The 19930-nt window shown below is 42.4% G+C and overlaps 1 protein-coding gene across 1 annotated transcript in view; it reads right to left on the reverse strand.

Annotated features, from left to right (window-relative positions):
• Positions 1 to 1610: 1610 nt before the first annotated feature.
• Positions 1611 to 19930, reverse strand: part of cacna1ea (calcium channel, voltage-dependent, R type, alpha 1E subunit a) — a gene marked incomplete at both ends in the record, with an annotated part of 77219 nt that continues 58899 nt past the window's right edge. Inside the window, 27 exon segments of the mRNA XM_083970279.1 lie at positions 1611 to 2162; positions 2249 to 2430; positions 2992 to 3139; positions 3453 to 3581; positions 3789 to 3951; positions 4128 to 4234; positions 4481 to 4581; positions 4758 to 4865; positions 4962 to 5067; positions 6977 to 7073; positions 8788 to 8915; positions 9057 to 9216; positions 9912 to 10003; positions 10212 to 10397; positions 10554 to 10634; positions 10721 to 10831; positions 11645 to 11809; positions 11909 to 12110; positions 12519 to 12656; positions 13078 to 13238; positions 14326 to 14421; positions 14840 to 14956; positions 15436 to 15495; positions 16050 to 16179; positions 16404 to 16515; positions 17222 to 17466; positions 17946 to 18851. Of these exon segments, the coding sequence (XP_083826405.1) occupies positions 1611 to 2162; positions 2249 to 2430; positions 2992 to 3139; positions 3453 to 3581; positions 3789 to 3951; positions 4128 to 4234; positions 4481 to 4581; positions 4758 to 4865; positions 4962 to 5067; positions 6977 to 7073; positions 8788 to 8915; positions 9057 to 9216; positions 9912 to 10003; positions 10212 to 10397; positions 10554 to 10634; positions 10721 to 10831; positions 11645 to 11809; positions 11909 to 12110; positions 12519 to 12656; positions 13078 to 13238; positions 14326 to 14421; positions 14840 to 14956; positions 15436 to 15495; positions 16050 to 16179; positions 16404 to 16515; positions 17222 to 17466; positions 17946 to 18851 (4783 nt within the window).

Raw genomic sequence — 19930 nt, forward strand, 5'->3', positions numbered from 1 at the left:
CAGGCAGCTCTATGAGACATCTCTCACACATCTCCCATTATCATTATCACCATGAATCATGCATGTGGAAATTTACTACAACTCCGGAGCACAGAAAATACGGTAATGCTCGTTTCTACTGACCAAACTATGGACTTCAATGGAAACAATGTGGCAGTTAACAAAGACACAAACTGTTCTGTGCCTGTGATTCCTCTTTTGTAAAAGCATCCAAAGTGGTTAAAATCATTTGCATCACATGTATAAAATACATTTAGCCTCTCATCATTTTCACAATCGAACGAAAGAAGGCAACACATCCTGAAGAAGACAAATCCTCGGCTCTATGTACAGGAAGAAAATGGCTTTGGTCACCTCTCGGACAGACCGACAGTGGTTATCCCGCACAAGAAATGTGGAGCATGAACACCCGTTTGGCTGTCTGTCCTACAGATAGTTATACCTCAGGCCAAAGCCATTATAGTCCTCGAACAGAGCAGATGTGGACCACAGGGCTGATGTGGAAATATCCACTGGTTTGGTCCTTATGACAGTCTTGTAATTCATATCATGCTGACTGATGTGTAAGTTTAAGAGACTCATCTAGCCCCTCTTTTTTTCTTCTTCTTCTTCTTTTTTTTTTTTTTTACAATTGTTCATTTTAGGTCAAAGATCTGAAGAGTGTCTTAAGGTTTCAGAAGATGATATATTACAAAACGGACGATCCAGTATCCTGAGACAAAACATCTCTTTTTCTGTCATCTGATCAAAATCTTCAACATCTTTTTCACGCTACCGAGCCGACGTTAACTGTGCTGTGATGAAAGTACCGCTTACTGTTTTCACATTAGGGCCGATAAATAACTTCTTCACTTCCTATATTGACTCTACTTATTGATTAGTGACTATATAATGCCCATGAACCATGTGGATATTGTTTTTGTAAACATGAACTGTTGGGAATGGCTGGTTGCCAGTGATAAACATGGCATAATCGGACTGACTCAACCCTTGATTCATTGCTACTCTTACAACTATGCACAGTAAAGACTTAACAGCAACCTTCTCAAATGACCTGAACGTAAGAACCAAAAGCTAAAATACATTCATTGTATTACTTTTTTCTTTTTTTTTACATGCTACCTCTATGTTCACCTACACAAGATGCACTTCAGTTCACTTCATCAGTTTCTTGGAGTCAACAAGAGAGCTGGACACCTTAGATCGACTTCTCACCATGTTTTGTTCAAATAACAATCAAAACACTAACTTGTGTGGGAAGGCTCCGCGAGACGCGCCGCCTGCAGTGAGCTACTCATGGTACCGTCAGTCTCTGCTATTGTTGTGATTTGGCAAATTTTCTCTATCGAGAGCACACACACACGTAAACACACACCCATGTTCACAGACGTAGCCCCCCTCCAGCTACAACAGATACACAAGCAAGGACACATTGTAGACAGACACCCAAGTATCCAGATAAAATAGCAGGGGGCGTTCAGTCCCACTTGTTATGCTACTGGTGCTGAGAATACAAGGTCTCAGAGCCACGGAGCTACAGCCATGTGATGCTATGTAGAGCTGCTCTGAGGTGCCCAGTCCGTCTGCGCATCCTCTCCCTCCCTGGTGTTTTAGCAGCGGTCGTCCTCGTCTGTGTCACTAAGCACTTCGCTGGCTCCGGCTGGACTCGCCTGGCCCAAGTGCTTCCGAAAATGCCCATTAGGAACCTGCCAGGAGTGTCTGAGCTGAGGGGCAGAGCTTATAGCGTTGGCCCGTCCCAGGCTGGTTGCCACGGCAGTCTCAAAGGTAAGGGTCTCCTGTCCCCCACCTGCCTCGCCACCGGCAAGGTCCTCGTGGAACGGGAGGTAGGGCTCTGAGATGTAGCGGTGAGGAGATGGATGGCTCGGTCCTGCAGCCTGACCTCCGGACCCCTGGCCTGCAGTCAGGGGCTCGCCCTCCTTGTCGGCCCTCCACGATGGCTCCGTGGAGCCACCGAGGCCGTCCTGAGGCTGGGTCGGACCCTCAGAGGAGGTTGCTGGTGTGGGAGAGGTGTGGGCTCGGCAAACCAGAGGCGAGTAGGAGATGTAAGGCCGCGGGCGAGACGGTGTCTGGGGCAGCTGGCGTCGATTACGAGGAGTACCGGACTCTGAGGCCGAGTGAGCAGGGCTGCCTGATGCGTTCACCTGCAAATAACACAACTCTGTTATTTTCGCCACATCGTAGGTCCCAAACGTGTGATTTGATGGCAACAAAGTGAAATGTCTCGCACCTGTCTCTGCAAGGTTTGTGTGCGTCCTTCACTAGGTGAACGGGACCTTCTCCTCTCGCACGAAGGGTCTCGACTTCGCTCCTCAGAGTTGCAGCGAGACACGTCAGGAGACAGAAGGTGGCGCCTTTCCTTAGATCGCCCCCTCTCGTGACTACTCGATTCTCTGTGGTTGATTCTTGGGCCTGGAAGTTGTGTACCAAAGACATTTTAAAGAGTAAAACCTCCTCAGTTTTGCATATTATTGTTAGAAAATATAAAATCCCACCACATCCAATACAGTTTAAGGTTCAACATGTATTTTTTTTCACCATATAAATAACAGGGTCAAAGATGTAATTGAATTATACTCTCAGCTTTAAGTTGGAAAGAACACTTGACATCATGAACCCATTAATGCTTCATATCCTGAATGAGTCAATATCCAGCTGTCCACACCCAATCAAGATGGCTAGAGCCATTAGACATCTAATGACAGTTCATAATACTGTGTAATTTGGTTTTCAGTTTCATATGCATCAGTTCCAAATTCTGTGTGTAGTGATGATGTTTCACAGTTGCTGCAGCTAAAATAGTTGAATTTAGTGTTAACCTTTGCAAAAGATACATGTGTTGGGAAAATAAATTCAATAATGTGTCCAGACTTTGAAGGGTTAACCCTAAAAGACCAAACTCAACTGTTACAGATCAAATATTTCTATGAATACAAATCAGATTATAGCAGGTGTTATGATACGTGTTGCGACCTCGGTAGCTCCTCTGTCGGGGTCTGTACGTGCCGTCAGGACTGACTCTCTCCAGAGAGTGTTGTTCCTGCCAGAGGCCGTTCACACACTGATCTCCGATGGTGGAGAAGGAACGCTTCATCAGCTTAGCTTCAGCTGACATCCCAGGCTACATACATACAAATAACCAGAAGAGGAATCACTTAAGAAACCAGTCAGCAAACATGAGTACATCTAATGTAGCTCAAGTGAATTTTCATTGCTTATTGATTTTAAGTCAGTTTTTATCAATCAATCAATCAATCAATCAATCAATCAATCAATCAATCAATCAATCAATCAATCAATCAATCAATCAATCAATCAATCAATCAATCAATCAATCAATCAATCTTTATTTATAAAGTGCTTTACATGTTTAAAAGCAGACCTGTTGAGTGCTGAATATAGGTTTGAATAAAGGTTTGAATAAAGGTTATCACCTGTGCATCAACAGCCAGTCTGGGCATGGAGGACGCTCTGATAGATGCTGTCCGCTGAGGTGATTTAATAACTGTTGGGTCCTGCCTGGCCTGCTGCATCACTTGGTTATACTCCACTACATCTTGCACCTAAACAAATAGCAGAGAGAGGAGGGCTGAGTGGGCTCTTTTCACATTTCCTTCCAACACTCAGGAATCAAACTGGGAATACCACAATAGAAGTCAATGGCAAAAAAAGTAAAAAAAGTACTATTACGAATAAACATAAAATAAAAAAGCAATTCAATTTGTTGGATCACATTACCTTAGTGGCAACATTTCTAAAGAGGTTTTTACCAGTGTGTGTAAATGGTGATGATGTGGGTTGTGGTAGGGGTGGTAGGGAGAACGGTAGTCGTCGTCAATCTCCTCCTCCTTCTCCTCTCTGGAGTAAGATAGTGGCTGCAGGAACATGTCTTGGGGAGAGATGGGGCTGAGCGCAACAAAACCTCCTCTGGTGCTGAAAGGACACACAAAGTGTGAGGCTGCAGTTTACACCAACATACATGAACATTGACAACATTATTGCTGACCAAGGGACCACAAGGCAAGTGAAAGTGATTCCAACAACAAAACAACAATTTTTTTTTTCTATCACCATAATCAAAGAGAAGAGGGTAAAATGTGAGTATTTACAGAGCAGATCCTGCACTGTGTCTGAGGAATGACAGAGATTTGGCATTGCATAGGATTTCTTGAGGCAGTGAGGAAGCATCCATACGCTGGAACATCGGAGCATGTTTCTATGGGGACAGAAAGACACAGGAGAGAACAATAATTTAAACCAATCAACGAATAATGCCAAACATCACTAATAGAATATAATTGAAATAATGAATGTAAAAGATGAAAAGATGTTTTAATTTGTTAATAAGAACTCTCTGTATTTGGTGGTAGCACTGCATACTAAAGTCTTGGGTTAAATACTCACCATGAAGGAAATCTAAATCAGTGGATACTGACTAAGCATTAATAAGAACACATGGTACCTGTTCCTCTAGTTGCTGTCTGAGCTTTTTAGCTTTGCTCTGCTTGTAGTAGTCCATGATCATCATGGCAGCATAGATCTTCCCTATGGTCATGTCACTGGCTGAGAGCGAGAAAGAGGAAATAATCAAACCACAGACATGACGCTTCAAATGCATTAACGAGTGCAATTCAGTTTTTCTACAATAATATCAGAGTTGTACATTTTACAATATATGTAAAATGTACTGATATATGAATTATTGTGCTGTTAGGATGCAGGTATAATGTGGAAGTCACCTTTGTGGATAGGAACCAACAGGTCTAGTGTCTTCTGAGAGAGATGAGGCCAGATGACACTGATCTCCTTCTGCAGATCCAGGTCCATTTGATTTCTATCCTCTTCCCCTAGAAACATACACACATACACACACACACATTTTATGAGAAAATTAAAAAAATTTAATTTCACATTAGGGTAAATGTGTGTTAAAGTTTTCTAACCTCTGGCTATCTTGACCTCCAGAGCAGTGCGGATAAGGGCCATGAGGGTGGACGTGAAGTGGACAGACATGTCATCGTCCACAGGCATGTTCATCAAGACGAGTCTCTGATGGTGGCAGAGAAAGAAAGTACTTTTTAAGTACAGACGACCGTCTAATCTTTTACAAATTATATATTTTTTACAGGTTTTACAATTGATCAATGTCAGACACAGGAAGGTCGCTGTTTAATTAAGTTATAAACAACATTTAAATCAATTTTGCTTCAGAAGAAAATGAGAACTTCAACTAGCATTTTAAAAAATCGTCAGCATCGCCTCTTTGGGCATCAGCACAAATTTAATAAGAGTCATTTAAACCACTGTCTTATACAGTTTATACAGTGTGTAAATTGAAACTGGTTTCACCTTAAATTAAATTAAATTAAATTACACCAAGACATACAGGAGAACAGAAAGCCAGGCATGTAAATATTTCCTGTATTTTGTTCTTTGACAGAAGATAGTTATATCGAAGGAAGTTTTGCATGTCCTCTCCTGTCCTCCTGTAAATAGAGGCCTGCACAGACTCTGGTTCTCATCTAGCTTTACTAAAGTGGATAAAGTCACAAATTCTCACATATTCTCTTACTGCGTAGTGTTCATCTGCGATGAGGCATGCTTGCAGGCTCACAGACTCAGCAACACACACAGTCAAACAACACAAACACTTCCACATACATTACACACGACACAGACGAAACACTGGGCTCTGGCAGGAGGCACATGCAGACAGGAATATGTAAGAAACAGAGAAGTATGGATGGCGTGAGAACATTTGACAGCAGACTTTACAAGATTTAGCATGTAGATGTTTAACAACTTTCTCATTAACGACTTCTCACTGCTTCAGAATGACTCTTTCTCTGCCACAGTGCAAAGCAAAACAGGCAAATGTATTGTACTATGTAGTGCTGTACGTATATATCTGCCAATGAAAAATACTGGAACTCAAAGCTGTTTCAACAAGCAATACTGCATCATATAATCAACGTATGACACACAAAATAAGCTTATTCTTGTTGATTAACAAATGAGGCAGTGCCTGTTATTCTCCAATGTTTAATCTACCTTATATGCCACCTTGGAGGGGCATTTCTTGCCCAGGCCTAGGGGTGGTGACATGTTGGTCAACATCTCATACATGTCGGTATAATGGATACGACCACTGGGGGCGCCAGGTAGCCATGATGATGGGGGATGAGAAAGAGGAATAAAGAGGAAGGGATAGGAGGGGAGGGAAGGGAGTGGGATGATGTTGGAGTTGGAGTGTGTTCCCAACGGATGGAGTCAGTAAAGAAAAAAACGTACAGGTGTGGGTGATAGGTAAGAGGAGAGGAACAAAAATGGAGGAGATACAAGAGAGAGGATTATTCCAAGGCAGCACACAGGAGGAGAGTGTAAAGTAGGAGAAATAAAACTGGTTGTTTTCTTTCTATGCTGCCAACAGGGCATAGAAATCTGGGAAAGAAGAAAATCTTGGACAGGATGAGCAAAGGAATGACAGCCTCACTGGATCTGGTACTAATATAAAAATACTTACGTTGTGTGGTGTTGTATTGTATGTGTGCAGGAAAGTCCTAAAAACATCTTTAAACCAGATCCAAAAGGTAGAAAGGGGCCAGATTCCCTCAAAGTCCTCAACAATTGCATAAAAACAAGCTTTAAGCATTCAGAAGAAATGCTTTGACGAAATGAAAAGTGACAATTTTATTTTATTTTATTTTTTTGGGGGGGTGGGCGGGCAAATGAGGGACAACTGGTGCCTTAGTACCCTGAGACTGGAGTGTCATCATTCTTTGACCTGAGTCAGACACCCTAAAAGGTCAAGCAGGGTGGTGACAGCTGGTGGAGGGGGGGGGGGGGGGGGGGGGGGGGGTTGGGGGGGGCTAGGAGCTACGTTAGGTGGGACCCCACAAGAAAGAGGCAAAGAGGGCGGGAGTGGGGGAGGGGGGTTGTTGACATGGGGGAACCAAACCTTGCATGCCACCCTGTGGGGGCAGTTCTTCCCAAAGCCCAGGGGTGGTGAGATAGTGCGTACAACTTTGTACATCTCCTTATAGTGGATCCTACCACTGGAAAGAACATAAATGTCTTCAGTAGTGGCGGTGTCATTACAGCCTCGTTGTCCACATTAAAGGTGAAATGATCAAAGTTAAGTCAATCCACTTGTCTAAACATGAAAAAATATTAAAGCATCACTTTGAATAACATTTAATCAAACTTTTTTTTTTTTTTTTTTAAACCTGCGGTGGAAACACACAAAATTACATCGTTAGTAAAGTTGTCATTGTTAGTTCTGCAAACAATACTTTTCTGAACACTGGTGAAATAATTGGACATGGTTATCAGGGGCTGATTTGTTTGTGGTGCAACTTGTTGTTGATAGAGAGACAAAACCAATAAAAGAGCCACAGCCAGTACACGACTCAGTGTGTGCTTGTTCCACAAATCAACATGAATCAAGAGACAGAGAGATGATAAATTCATTTGTGTTTCAGAGCTTTCCAAAGCTGATGAATACTCCTACTGAAACTAAATCAATGGATCTGAGAGTAATCTGTTGATATCAGATTTATAATGTGCTGCCCCTGGATGCACTCACCAGAGTCAGCACTGTAATATGCTGGTGCCTAACAGAGATACATATCTTATTCTTGACATTACACAGTAGCTGCAGCCCTACTCACAGTGATACTGTCTTACTTTAATATTGATGTGAGCATTACGTAATGTAGTGTCTGAGCCATGTGCATCACTGAACCCATCGGGACTGAAACTGGTGACTGGTTTTAATGTTGTGGCTGATTGGTTTTTATCTGCGGTCTGTTTTAAGAGTTAATTCTGAATCATTAATAATTTGATTTGAAACTTAATTTGTCGTTTAAATTATTTTTCAGAACTTAAAGCAGATATCAGCTTCACGGCCGTTTCGGCTAATGCTGCGTTCAAGGCAGGCTTTTGAAACCGTAAGTTACAGCTTCAAGTCACAACTACGACTTGGTAGCGTTCCAGGTAACCCGTAGCTCGTGTTTTTACCATCCTGTTGTCTGTGAAAGTTCCCTATAACGGCCACTCGTAACTTCCGACCCGTGAACTCGTACCAGATCGAACTGGTATGACTTCACAGGAAGGAAAAACACAAAGTACGAGTTTCTTTGAACGCACCATGAGTTAGCAGCCCCCGCCCTTGTCAGGCATCAATTGGTCCTCGTGCTACGTCACCACATTCACGCGCATCCCTTGGCTGCACACACAGCCCTTCATGCCGTTCTCTCTCCTCATTGGATAACACTTGTATCCCACAAGGAAAATTTTCTCCTCGGGTTACAGCAGAGCAGAGTGACGGAGAGACTCGTGTTTAGGCTGAAATACTTCATGTAAGTGATTGCTGACGGAAAATAGGACTATTTAGGACTTATATTAACAAAAACATTCCACTGATATCTGCTTTAATGGCTTCAGATCAGTCACCACATTAAAACCATAATTTGATGAGTAAGTTTGAGTTGACTGGTTTAGTCAAGTTGTGTGTGTGTGTGTGTGTGTGTGTGTGTGTGTGTGTGTGAGTAATGTGTGCAGCAATAGAAGAAGAACTGAAATAGCCAGCTAATACACACACCTTTTATTATTGTACTATCTCCCCATAGATATTAGATAATCAAATTGATTTCAAACTATATAGTATATTTATCATATTGCAACATGACACTAAAGTTTGATGTCAATAAAAAGTGCAATGCTTTTGATAAAAGTGCTGGAGTGGCATGAAGACTGAGAAATACTGACCAGGCAGCTCGATCATACTCCCCCCAGATCCGGACAAACTCATCTAGGTGATGAGGACCCAGGATGGACGAGTCTCTGGTCAGATACTCAAAGTTGTCCATGATCACAGCCACAAACAGGTTCAGCATCTGGATAGAAGAAAAACAGCAGAGGCAGGAGAACCCTTGATATCTAATGTTTTTAAATGCCCGGTGAAAAGATTAGTATACTTGTGGACGTGTTAGCATTGTTTCAACGGAGAATGATCATTCTGATTTTCTTCGTCTTACCAGAAAGGAACTGAAGAAGATGAAGGACACAAAGTAGAAATAGGCAAAGTCGGAGCCACAGCCCCCCTCCGGGTCGGATGAAAGGGAAGGATCGGTCTCACACGGTTGTCTCCCCAGACACGACAACATGATCTCCTGCCAGGACTCCCCTGTGGCACTCCTGGACAAATACACACACATTGCACAACATGAGGAGACGAAGTTGACAATAAGACTTGACTCATTAGATTTTTAGATGCACACATTTACTGTATGCTGTTAGTCGAGACCTTTACATTTCTTTTAATGTCAGTAGTAATGTGGCTACATTTATCTAATATGTAGTGTAAATGTAATGCATCTAGCACATGAATCTGTCAGGTGTACATTCATATGTCTATAAGATAGGCAGTACTGAAGGAGTATGATGTTTAACCATGTTTAAATCGTCGTGCCATGTGAGATCAAACCTGCACTTTAAATGGAGATATAACAACACTGCCATAGTCATTTCATTACTTCACCCTTTATGCTTTTCATCAGCACTCTTGAAGTGTGTGTGAAGCTATATGCTATGGAGGTAAGTGGTAGACTGCAGCATCTATCAACTCTTGACAATGAACAGCCCCTTGGCTACTTAGGGTGCAAATTACTAATGTAACCAAGAAGCATCAGTCAGCCAACATTGAAAATATATGTTGCTAAGTGTAACAAATAAAGAGTAGTTTAGATCTTGACTGAATACAAAAACACTAACTACTCTAGAGTACTGAAGCAGCTGCATACAAAATGTGGCATATGTTGAGTTTGGGTTGGATCTTGTCATCCGAGTTTGTGTCTACCTTGACAAAGTCCGCAGGCGCCAAGGTGTCCTACCTGAATAGCAGCATCAGAGCACCAGAGAAGGTCTTGAAGTTGTTGTGCTGGTTAATGTGAGTCTCCTCGTTCAGCTTTATGTTCCCAAACACCTGATGCACACATATATACACAAATACGCAAAAAAAAAAACATGCATAACATAAACACTGTCTCCCTCAAAGACTGAATTTCACCATGAAACAAACATACTTAATGGTGCTGAGGGACACAAGATAAGAAAATGGTAAATGTAGCATGTAAAAGACTCTAAACGGAGAGATTGAGAGCGATCAAGAACTTGTCTTTCGTGCTTCTGACCTGCATGCCGATGATGGCGTAGATGAAGAAGAGCATGGCGATGAGCAGGCAGACGTAGGGCAGGGCCTTGAAGGACTGCACGAAGGTCCACAGGAGAATCCGGATGGTGTAACCCTGTCTCAGCAGCTTGATCAGACGAGCAGCTCGGAACAGTTTCAGGAAACTCATGTTGAATGTATCAACAAACTGGCAAAGGGACAGGAAAACAGTATTCATGTCGACATAAAAGTGAGGGAACAACTGTTCAGAGAAGAGGGCTGATAATAAATCTTATACTGCCAGTCTGCAAGGTACACTCATTCTCTTTTAGTGGTAGTCATTGATACTTATTTTTCTCAGTACCTGAAGGTCTACCACAATCTCAGTGATGCTTCCCAAGACCGTGATGAAGTCAAAAATGTTCCATGTGTCGCGAAAGTAGTTCTGTATAAAAACAGAAGACACGTTGAGTCATTTCTAAATTGGATCTTGAATCCACATTCTGGCTACATATTGCCCTTTTCTCTCACCAGAAAACCAAAGGCCATGATCTTGAGGACACATTCGACAGAGAAGAGAACAGTGAAAGCCGTGTTCAGGTGCTTCAGTACAGCCTCATATGTCGGCGGGGCAGAGTAGTACTGAAAATAGAAAGATGGCAGAGGTTAAACTCGGTGTGTAATGAGGAAGATAAAAAAGTGGAATATTCCCTAACCAACACACTGCAGCTAAACCTCATGATACCAGTCTGACATGTGTGATCTTCAGCCCCTGCACCCAACAGATCTACAGGTTGATGGAAGATTCCTCCAGACCCATAAATAGTACCTCAGTCTCTGCACCTCTCATCTGTCGCACTATAAAAGGAGTCATTCCTCTAGGGGCGGCAGCCACAGTTAATGAGGTCATGCTAAATAGCAGCCCCTGGACATTATAGATCAATATTTAATACAGGCTGAGTCACCTCGACTCTGTCTGTCTGACTGTCTGTCTGACGACCAGAGCAGCCCCAGAAAAGGCCAGATAAAAAACCAACAACAAACCCGCCCCGACCCGACACAAACCTATAACATCAGCAGATCCGAATGCAAACATCACAGCAGGATGAGGTGGTGCTGCTGCGCCTCCTTAAAAGGACACAACCGTTTCTACACATTCATGCTTCTAGTCAGGAGTCACACATCAGGGCTTATTTTAAAACCAAAGTGTTAACAGTCGCGAGTTCATAACAGAATATGTTGCTGAGAAGAAGGGGCAAGGTTTGTTTTTCCTGTTAGCAAACACGGATATGTGGAGAGTGACGTCATTTTCAGGAGTGAGGCAGGCAGAGAGAGAGAGAGAGAGAGAGGGAGAGGAGGAGATATAGATAATCAGCTGCTGTGCTTTAATTGATCTTATTACAGCTGAATCATTTGGTCTTTGATTTCCTCCCGTAATTGCTTCACTTTCCTCACCTTCATCATAAGAACAATGGTGTTGAGAGCAATCATGGCCAGGACGGTGTACTCAAACGAGGGTGACACCACAAAATGCCACAGCCGGTACTGGAACGTGTGGCGGTTCTGCGGCATGTAACGGGTGAGGGGCTTGGCACTGATGGCGAAGTCTATGCACGCCCTCTGAAATACAAAAGACAGCAGAAAGAGGAATGCAATCGGCATGTAAACAGTAAAAAACTAATTACCGTTAAGCAGGTTTACATCCATCCTCCCCCTCACCTCATTTTTCTCCAGGCTGCACTCCTCCATCATCTTATCTCCCTGTTCCTGGAAGGTGATGATGATGAGAGCCACAAAGATGTTTACGAAGAAGAAAGGAAAGACAACAAAGTAGATGACATAGAAGATAGACATCTCCATCCTGTTGCCATGGCTCGGCCCCCTGTCCTCCTCAGTCACATCTACTGAGTGCTGCAGGACCCTGGAAAAAATAAAAATAAATAAAACAACAGCAATCATTTACAGTAGGAGAAAGTGTTTGAAAGTATTGGTTCACTTGGGTTGGGCTCAAATGCCAAGTTAGTTGGAAGAAGCTATAATTTAAATTTATTTCCACAGCAGTAGTTAATTAATGAGGGCTGGGCCAGTACAAACCCACAAGAACTGTCAGTTGAATATTGGTGTAACCTTATTGAGATAATAAATGGCTAAATTCTGTTGCATTTCCTTCATCAAAGGTCAGAATTGACCATTTCCAAAGAACAAGCCAGATGTTAAAAGGCTGTAATGCGCATAAAAAACTAATGAGCCCTCTACAAATGGAAAATGATACTTGTTGAATTTCCTCATCCAACATGAGAGTTGTCAGTGATCCCAGGCAGACACTCACTGAGGCCATCCCTCTCCAGTGGAAACAGTGAACAGGGTGAGCAGAGCCCAGACGATGTTGTCGTAGTGAAACTCGTGCCTCTTCCAGTCTCTTCTCTTCACCTCTTTCTTGTCTTTCCCGTAGTCAATGTAGTAACCCCTGCAACAGCAGACAACAGGGGTGCATTAGAAAAAATACAGGTATCAGAAGAAGGTTTGTAATATTTAAAGGGTTTATTATCTTTAAGTTAAGAGGTTTTAGGAAGAACATGTAGCCACAGACACATACAAGTACAATTAATATACATCCAAATTAAGCATTTAATCTAAATAAGAATAAATGGATAGATAATGATGATGAAAGAAAAAGAGGAAGGAAAGACGTAGGCAGGGAAGAAAAAAGGAGTAAGAAAAGTGAATGAAAAACCAAATGACGGAAGATGGAGTATTAAGAAAGACAAAAAGGAAAACAATAATTAACTAATAAATACTTTTAATAATTTTAACAGATTTAATAATTTTAACATACAAGTGAAGAACGCTGGATGAAAAAAGGAAAGAAGTGAGTAAATGAGTATTACTGGCAGTCCTTCTCTGTGTCCTTCGAACTGTCAGTACAGTAGAAAAACTTCCCCTTAAAGAGCTGCACAGCGATGACCGCAAAGATGAACATAAAAAGTTTGTAGACAATCAGGATGTTGAAGACGTTCTTCAGAGAGGTCACTACACAGTCGAAAACCGCCTGGAAGAAAAAAACACACAAGGTTAAAAAAAATGTGAGTTGCTCAGATACTCCTGGGGTAAACAAGAAGGGAAACCAACAGTCAGATATTTCATTTTCACGATGATCTCTATGTTTCATGATGTTCTCTATGTGCAGGATTTTGCCATATCTATTAATTTACATTTTATATTCATTTTTGACAAAGTTGAAGACATTTTGAGTTTCACTTTGTTTGAATGATTGTGAGAAAACCTTCCAACTAGCCTTTGTATAACTCAATTTAATGCATGAACACATCCAAAAACCAAACATATACAATACAATAATACTTGATTATAAATTCATCTTTTTTTAGCCAATGACAACTTTTATTTTTAACAGCATGAAACTGGTCACGACTTGAAAGATAATAAATCACTCTAGAAAGAATATATGCTTTGAAATATATATTCTAACTCTCCCCTTCTTCTTACTAGCTCTTTTCCTATTTACATGTATATGATTTGTTCCTTACTGTGGACCACTTGTTGTTTGCGCTTTTACGCATTTTGCTAATTTATATCAATAAGTGTGCCTGTTTTTAGTTTTGTGATTTCTCCTCCTCTCCTCTCCTCTCCTCTCCTCTCCTCCTCTCCTCTCCTCTCCTCTCCTCTCCTCTCCTCTCCTCTCCTCTCCTCTCCTCTCCTGGTTTGGGGCTCCCAGCCCTGACAACGTGTCTTCCCACTCCAACAATCACAGTTTGTCACCTCATGCTTTATTAGCTCGTCTCTCTGTCCGTCCTCTATCTGCTCTGAGTTTTGAAAATTATAGTTATGAGAAATGAAAGAGGAAGAATCAAGCCATGGTCTGTGTGTGCACACTGAAAAAACATTGACATATTGAGGTATACATCCGTAAGCGTCATCAAACTGAAGGCTCAAAATACATTAACTATGGACATCTCATGGAAATCTCCTTTAAACAAAACTTCACAGACAAAATATTGGGCAACTGGTACCATCTGCTTGATATTTTAGTGTGTTCATGTTTGACAGATTGTCAGAAATAGACAATTAAGACAAGTACAGGAACGCAGACAAGCTATCAAACACAGAGTGTCTCCAACCTTAAGTTTAGGAAGTCTCTTGATGGTCTTCAGCGGTCTGAGGACACGCAACACTCTCAGAGATTTGATTGTTTTAATGTCTCGTCCTTTGTTATTTCTGTACAACAAAACAGAGAAGATGAGCATCACAAAAAGCAGGATGGTAAGTACCATTAAATACCAAACGCAGACAGCTTCCACCTTATCCATCTATTGTTAGAGTAAATCTGACATTTGAATATATAGATTTAGCTTGTTTAAAGATGCTTATATCTCTAAAAGAGGTAGGCTATGGTGGCTTTTACCCCATCACATTGCTGCTGGTCATTCCCACAGGGGCACCATCCACAGACGTAGAAAAAACAGGAGAGAGGGACATGTATATCAACAGTTATAAACAAAATGGAAAAGATGAATACTCTGTGGCCAAACGCATCAAATGAAACACTCATTTACAGTGTAAAAGCTGAAATACGGTTGATTTATAGACACTTTGATGTCTGGACAAATGATACATTAATGTGGCTAAAACTCATGTGACTGACGTGAGGGCGAAGGCCACCAGTGCTCCCACCACGACGATGAAGTCTAGGATGTTCCACAGGTCCCTGAAGTAGGAGCCGTCATGGAGGATCAGACCCTGGTCAATCATCTGAGGACAAGACACAATGTGTGTGGTGATAAAAACCTGCTATAGTTGTCAGGCATGGAGCAATGTATTTATGCTTCAGTATTGGGACATTACAGAGAGTCATTGGCTCTGACTAAGCTATAAATTATTCTTGAATAACATAGTAATTATAAAGTGAGATATCAAGACCTCCACAGAGTCAGATTACTGTGATAATTATAGAAATAAAACAAGTACCGTAACTAAAAAAACAAAACAATTATTCTTTATGTTAATGTAAGTTGTAGATATATGCAAATTGGATAAATTATCCTAACTTTCATTGTACTTGAAATGTGGTTAATAAGCAATCAGGAATGCACAAATTCATTTTCTGTCGCGCCACAGTTTGGAGCTCAAAAAAGGTAGATTTACATGTTTTACCACCGTTTTTCCGAGATGTTATCACCACGCAGTGACACATAATTATTGTGCCATTCTTACACAGTGAAAGTACTCACCTTAATTATCATTTCAAACGTGAAGACTCCCGTGAACACATAATCAAAATAACGCAGGACCTAAGACAGACAGAAAAATCAGAAGATGTCAAAATGGGAATTAGTTATTCATTAAAATAAGAAATAAATTATTCCTTTTGTTGATTTCATGCCGTCTGATTTTACTCTTTACAGACTCTTAGTTTGTGCATTACTAAGAAATAGTCCCCTCGAATGGTGGGAATACAACACAAGATAATCAGTCTCTTTCCTCCCATAAAGAACCAGGCTCAGTGTGCCTCAGACCTCATTTGCCTCACTCATCAGCAATTTAATTGCCTCCCATCAAGTCGCATTAGTGGCCCTTTGCGAAACAATTTAAGGAATGTACTTTTAGAAATGTTGTGTTTTTTTTCTTTATGGTTATTTTGCTGCTTAGCATAGATGAAGGGAGCTACTGTATGAGACCCAAGGCGCAGATAAAGAGTGATTGAAATCATGTCTCAGGAGTTAACAGAGTGATCAGAGTGATTCAGACAATAGTGGAACATCAGAAATATTCCGGCCTCTATCAAGCTATTAATGTCACAGCTGTGCCAGACAGATTTACCGAATGGATAAACGCGAACACAAACCTTATTCCAGTCAGAGGAGGTAGCCACAGGGTCCTCGGCAGCTAGTGCTATACTACTAGCAGCTATAACCAGCAGGATGGACATTTCAAAGTACCTCAGGTTCACCACATAGTGACACGCTCGACGCACCCTGAGGGAGAGCAGATGGCAGAGTGAAGATGTGATCCAGAGGTCAGGTACCATGTGTCGCAGGAGTTAGACTGTGCAGGCTTAAGCTGTCTCCAAGTTACATGTAACAGCAGCAGAAGCAAAGTACATGGATGTTGTGCAAATGTACGCAAACGGTTCCACACTGCTGCAAGGGATCTTGGGAGTGGCGGAGGAAAACAAGAAGTGTGAGTGGTGGAAACTCACGGGTTGTCAGGTTTGAAGATGAACATGCTGTTTGGAGTCACAGTGTTGACGGGATTCGTCTCCTCTGCCTCCACTTTCTCTGATTTACAGGTTTCTGGGTCCTTACTGTTGACTGGAGAAGGTCAGGAGAAGTAGGGGAGGAGGAGGAGAAGGAGAATGAGAATGAGAATGAGAAAGAGAAGGAGAAGGAGAAGGAGAAGGAGAAGGAGAAGGAGAAGGAGAAGGAGAAGGAAAAGGAGAATGAGAATGAGAATGAGAATGAGAATGAGAAGGAGAAGGAGAAGGAGAAGGAGAAGGAGAAGGAGAAGGAGAAGGAAAAGGAAAAGGAGAAGGAGAAGGAGAAGGAGAAGGAGAAGGAGAAAGAGAAGGAGAAGGAGAAGGAGAAGGAGAAGGAGAAGGAAAAAGAGAATGAGAACGAAAAGGAGAAGGAAAAGGACAAGGACAAAGAAATGGAGAAGGAGACAGAGTAGGAGAAGGAGAAGGAGAAGAAGGAGAAGGAGAAGGAGAGGGAGAAATTTTTATCTCACTACGATAATCTGTGTACATGATACAAAAAAGGTTTTTATCTGGAAACTATCCAGTGAGGATTGACTGAGTCAAGCAGTGGTGAACCAAATCAGTGAACTGTGGGGACCGGCTTAGATGGTGACTTGACTCACCGCCTCGTAAATTGCCTGAACTCTGGAGGCTGTGATTTTAACAAGGTGTAACTGACAAGTAAGTTGTAAACGTGTAGAGTAAAGGTGGGTCTGAAAAGCCAAATACCAAAAAAGTCATACAATCAGTGCCTGAAGAAACCTCAAAAACTGCACCAATACCTGTGATGGTAGATAGCTCCAGACATGACTGAGCGTTCGGCACGTCGATGACCACACTGGAGCTGAGCTGAGACTTGTCCTGGTCCTGCTCTGCTTCTTTCTCATCTTTGTCGTCCTCCAGGATCGCAGGAGGAGAAGTGTCTGATTGCTGAAGAAGTTCGTCCTGTTTTTGAGGACACTGGTCTCCATTGTGGCTCTGGTTGTCTGGTGGATTTGTGCCGCCTCCTTCCCTCAGGTCACCATGTCTGTGGGTGTATAGACACACATTACTGTACAGATAATATAACAGTGATTTACCTACAGTGCGGGGAATCCATCGGCCTCACGGATGGACCTGGTTTGCTGGTGCTGGGAGGGCAAATAACTGCAGTGACCATATACCTGCAATGTCCCCAGGTTTGAGTCTGTGGACCTCTGTTATTTGTCACCACTCATTGCTGCTGATTTCTTATGACATTACTTCTAGTGCTACCATTTAGAAAACAATGCGTGCAGAAAGTGATGTCTTTTTTGTTACGTAACATCTCCAGGTCACAACAAGGTCACTAAAAACCACTGGCATTAAACAGAAATGTGACATCCTGGGATTAATCTGACCCAGGACCTTTGCTGCATCTCATTCCCCTCTCTTCTCCACATCATCTCTGTTTCTCTTGACTTTACAGTGATGTTTATCAAAGGTGAAACACACACAAAAAATGAATGAACATCTGTCTTGTCTTACCTGCTCTCCTCAGGGTTGGGTACCTCCTCCTCCGGTTTGGTTTCCGCCGCCCTCTCCTCCACCTTTCCTGGGTTCCTCTTCCTCTCTCTGCTGACGGAGCGACTGGCCAAGTGGCTTCTGTTCCCCGGGGATGACCCCCGACTCCTGGCCCCGCTTTGATGGTCACAGTGATGTAATGCCCTCTTGTCCCTGATCCCGCAAGGACCCCCCATCTCAGGAGTCAACGTGTCAACGTTATCTGGCGGTCTGAACTTCTTCACTGCCCTGTGCTGGCGGTCGCCATTTAATCTGGGGCTCCGACGCTCACTTACAGTGTTGTGACTCTGATGAACGCCCAGTTTTTTACTCTCGGAGACGAGCTCTGGCTCAGGAGGCTCTGGTATGGTTATAGACACAGGAGCATCAGGGAGAGACACGTCTGTGGGATCCAGCGACTCTGGCACTGACATGGGGGGTTCGGGTATGTCACCAGAGAGGGCGGCGCCCACAGGCGTGTCCACAGATCCCGAAGCTTGGTTTTTAGCTACGGTGTCTGTCAGGTGCTTCAAACTCCCGGATGGCGTGTGCTGCATGGCCTTGCGGTGCAGGGACAGCGGACGCTCGTGCTGGCCCTGGGCTGGAGCAGGAGGCCCATCCTTCTCCTCGCTGGGGCCACTGAACAGGACCTCTCGGCTGGACATCTGCCGGTGTCTCCGCAGCTGGCTGGTCCTCTGCTCCCACACTGACATGGTCATCCTTTTTCTTCTCTCTCCCCTGGACATGAAAGAGTTAGAGGGGTTGAGTGGTGGGGGTGGGCGGCCCTCCCTCATGCTTCCCTGCGCCTCCTCCAGGGAGCAGGAGTAGGTAGGCCGGCTGCGGTGGATGGCTCTTTTCCTGTACAGGTAGGGCCGCCTCCTACGGCTTCCCCTAAGAAGAGAGGGACAAGGCAAAATGTCAGTATGCAGAAGCAGACAACTTATATTTGATTTAAATATAGTAATAGTTATTTTCATTTTAAATATTTATTTTTTTCTATTGAACCAGGTTTGAAAAAAAAAAAAGTTTCTATGCTGTGTCATTGCCAAAATGTTAATTTGATTCAAAGCAGTTTCCACGTTTGTGTCGATGCACTCTCTGGGTCCAATTTTTCTCTAATGCAACAAAAAGTAGGTACATTTTATGCAATTTAGAAATCAAAACTTTTGTACCAAAACATTAATATCACAGTACATTGCAAATGCTTTGGTCTATTGTTCGAGCATCTTATTAACATTAAAGAGCTATTTCATTTCAACATGAAGCAATTAACTGGATCAATGACAATGTTAGGTGATAAATTAAACAAGCCAGGGATCGTTGTGTAACTTTAATAACAAAAAAGAGTAAAATGCAGAATGAAATCAGTGGAGTAGATATTAAAAAAAAAAGTGGTGTCAAATAAGGTTGGAAAGTTTGAAGGTGCAGGACAGAGCATGAACAGAATGCAATACAGGATGAGTCTGAGACATTTACCCATTTAAGAAAATCAGGCGGGCGTTAGTAAGAGATTCAGAGAGCTGAACAGACAGTGTTACTTACTGGAGTGTGGACTCTTGTGTGGTCCGTGTTATCAATGAGCGATTGGTTGAAAACAAGACATTAGTGCTTTTGTGAGCAGAGACAAAACAGGCCAGGAGACACACAGCAAAAAAAAAAAGCCTAAAAGATCACAAACTGACCTTTCACAAAAAGATCTGCAACTAAATAGACTGTTAATGCCGTTTACCAGCTGTTTTATTCATGGCTTAAGGGTAAAGCTGAATATTACACAAAGATTAATTATTAATTTCACATTCAAACCGCGACACCATGCAGCTGGTTTGCTGTCAAATTGTTTATCTTGCAAACAACCCTCCTTTAAATGCTTGAAGCGAATAAACAATACATTTGCAGAGCCTCAAAACTGACTGGACTCTTGATGCTTTGGTGTGTGTCTCCATTGGAGCCAAGCAGCACATTGACAAACA

Source organism: Trachurus trachurus (assembly GCF_905171665.1).
Source record: "Trachurus trachurus genome assembly, chromosome: 4".
Lineage (NCBI taxonomy): Eukaryota > Metazoa > Chordata > Actinopteri > Carangiformes > Carangidae > Trachurus > Trachurus trachurus.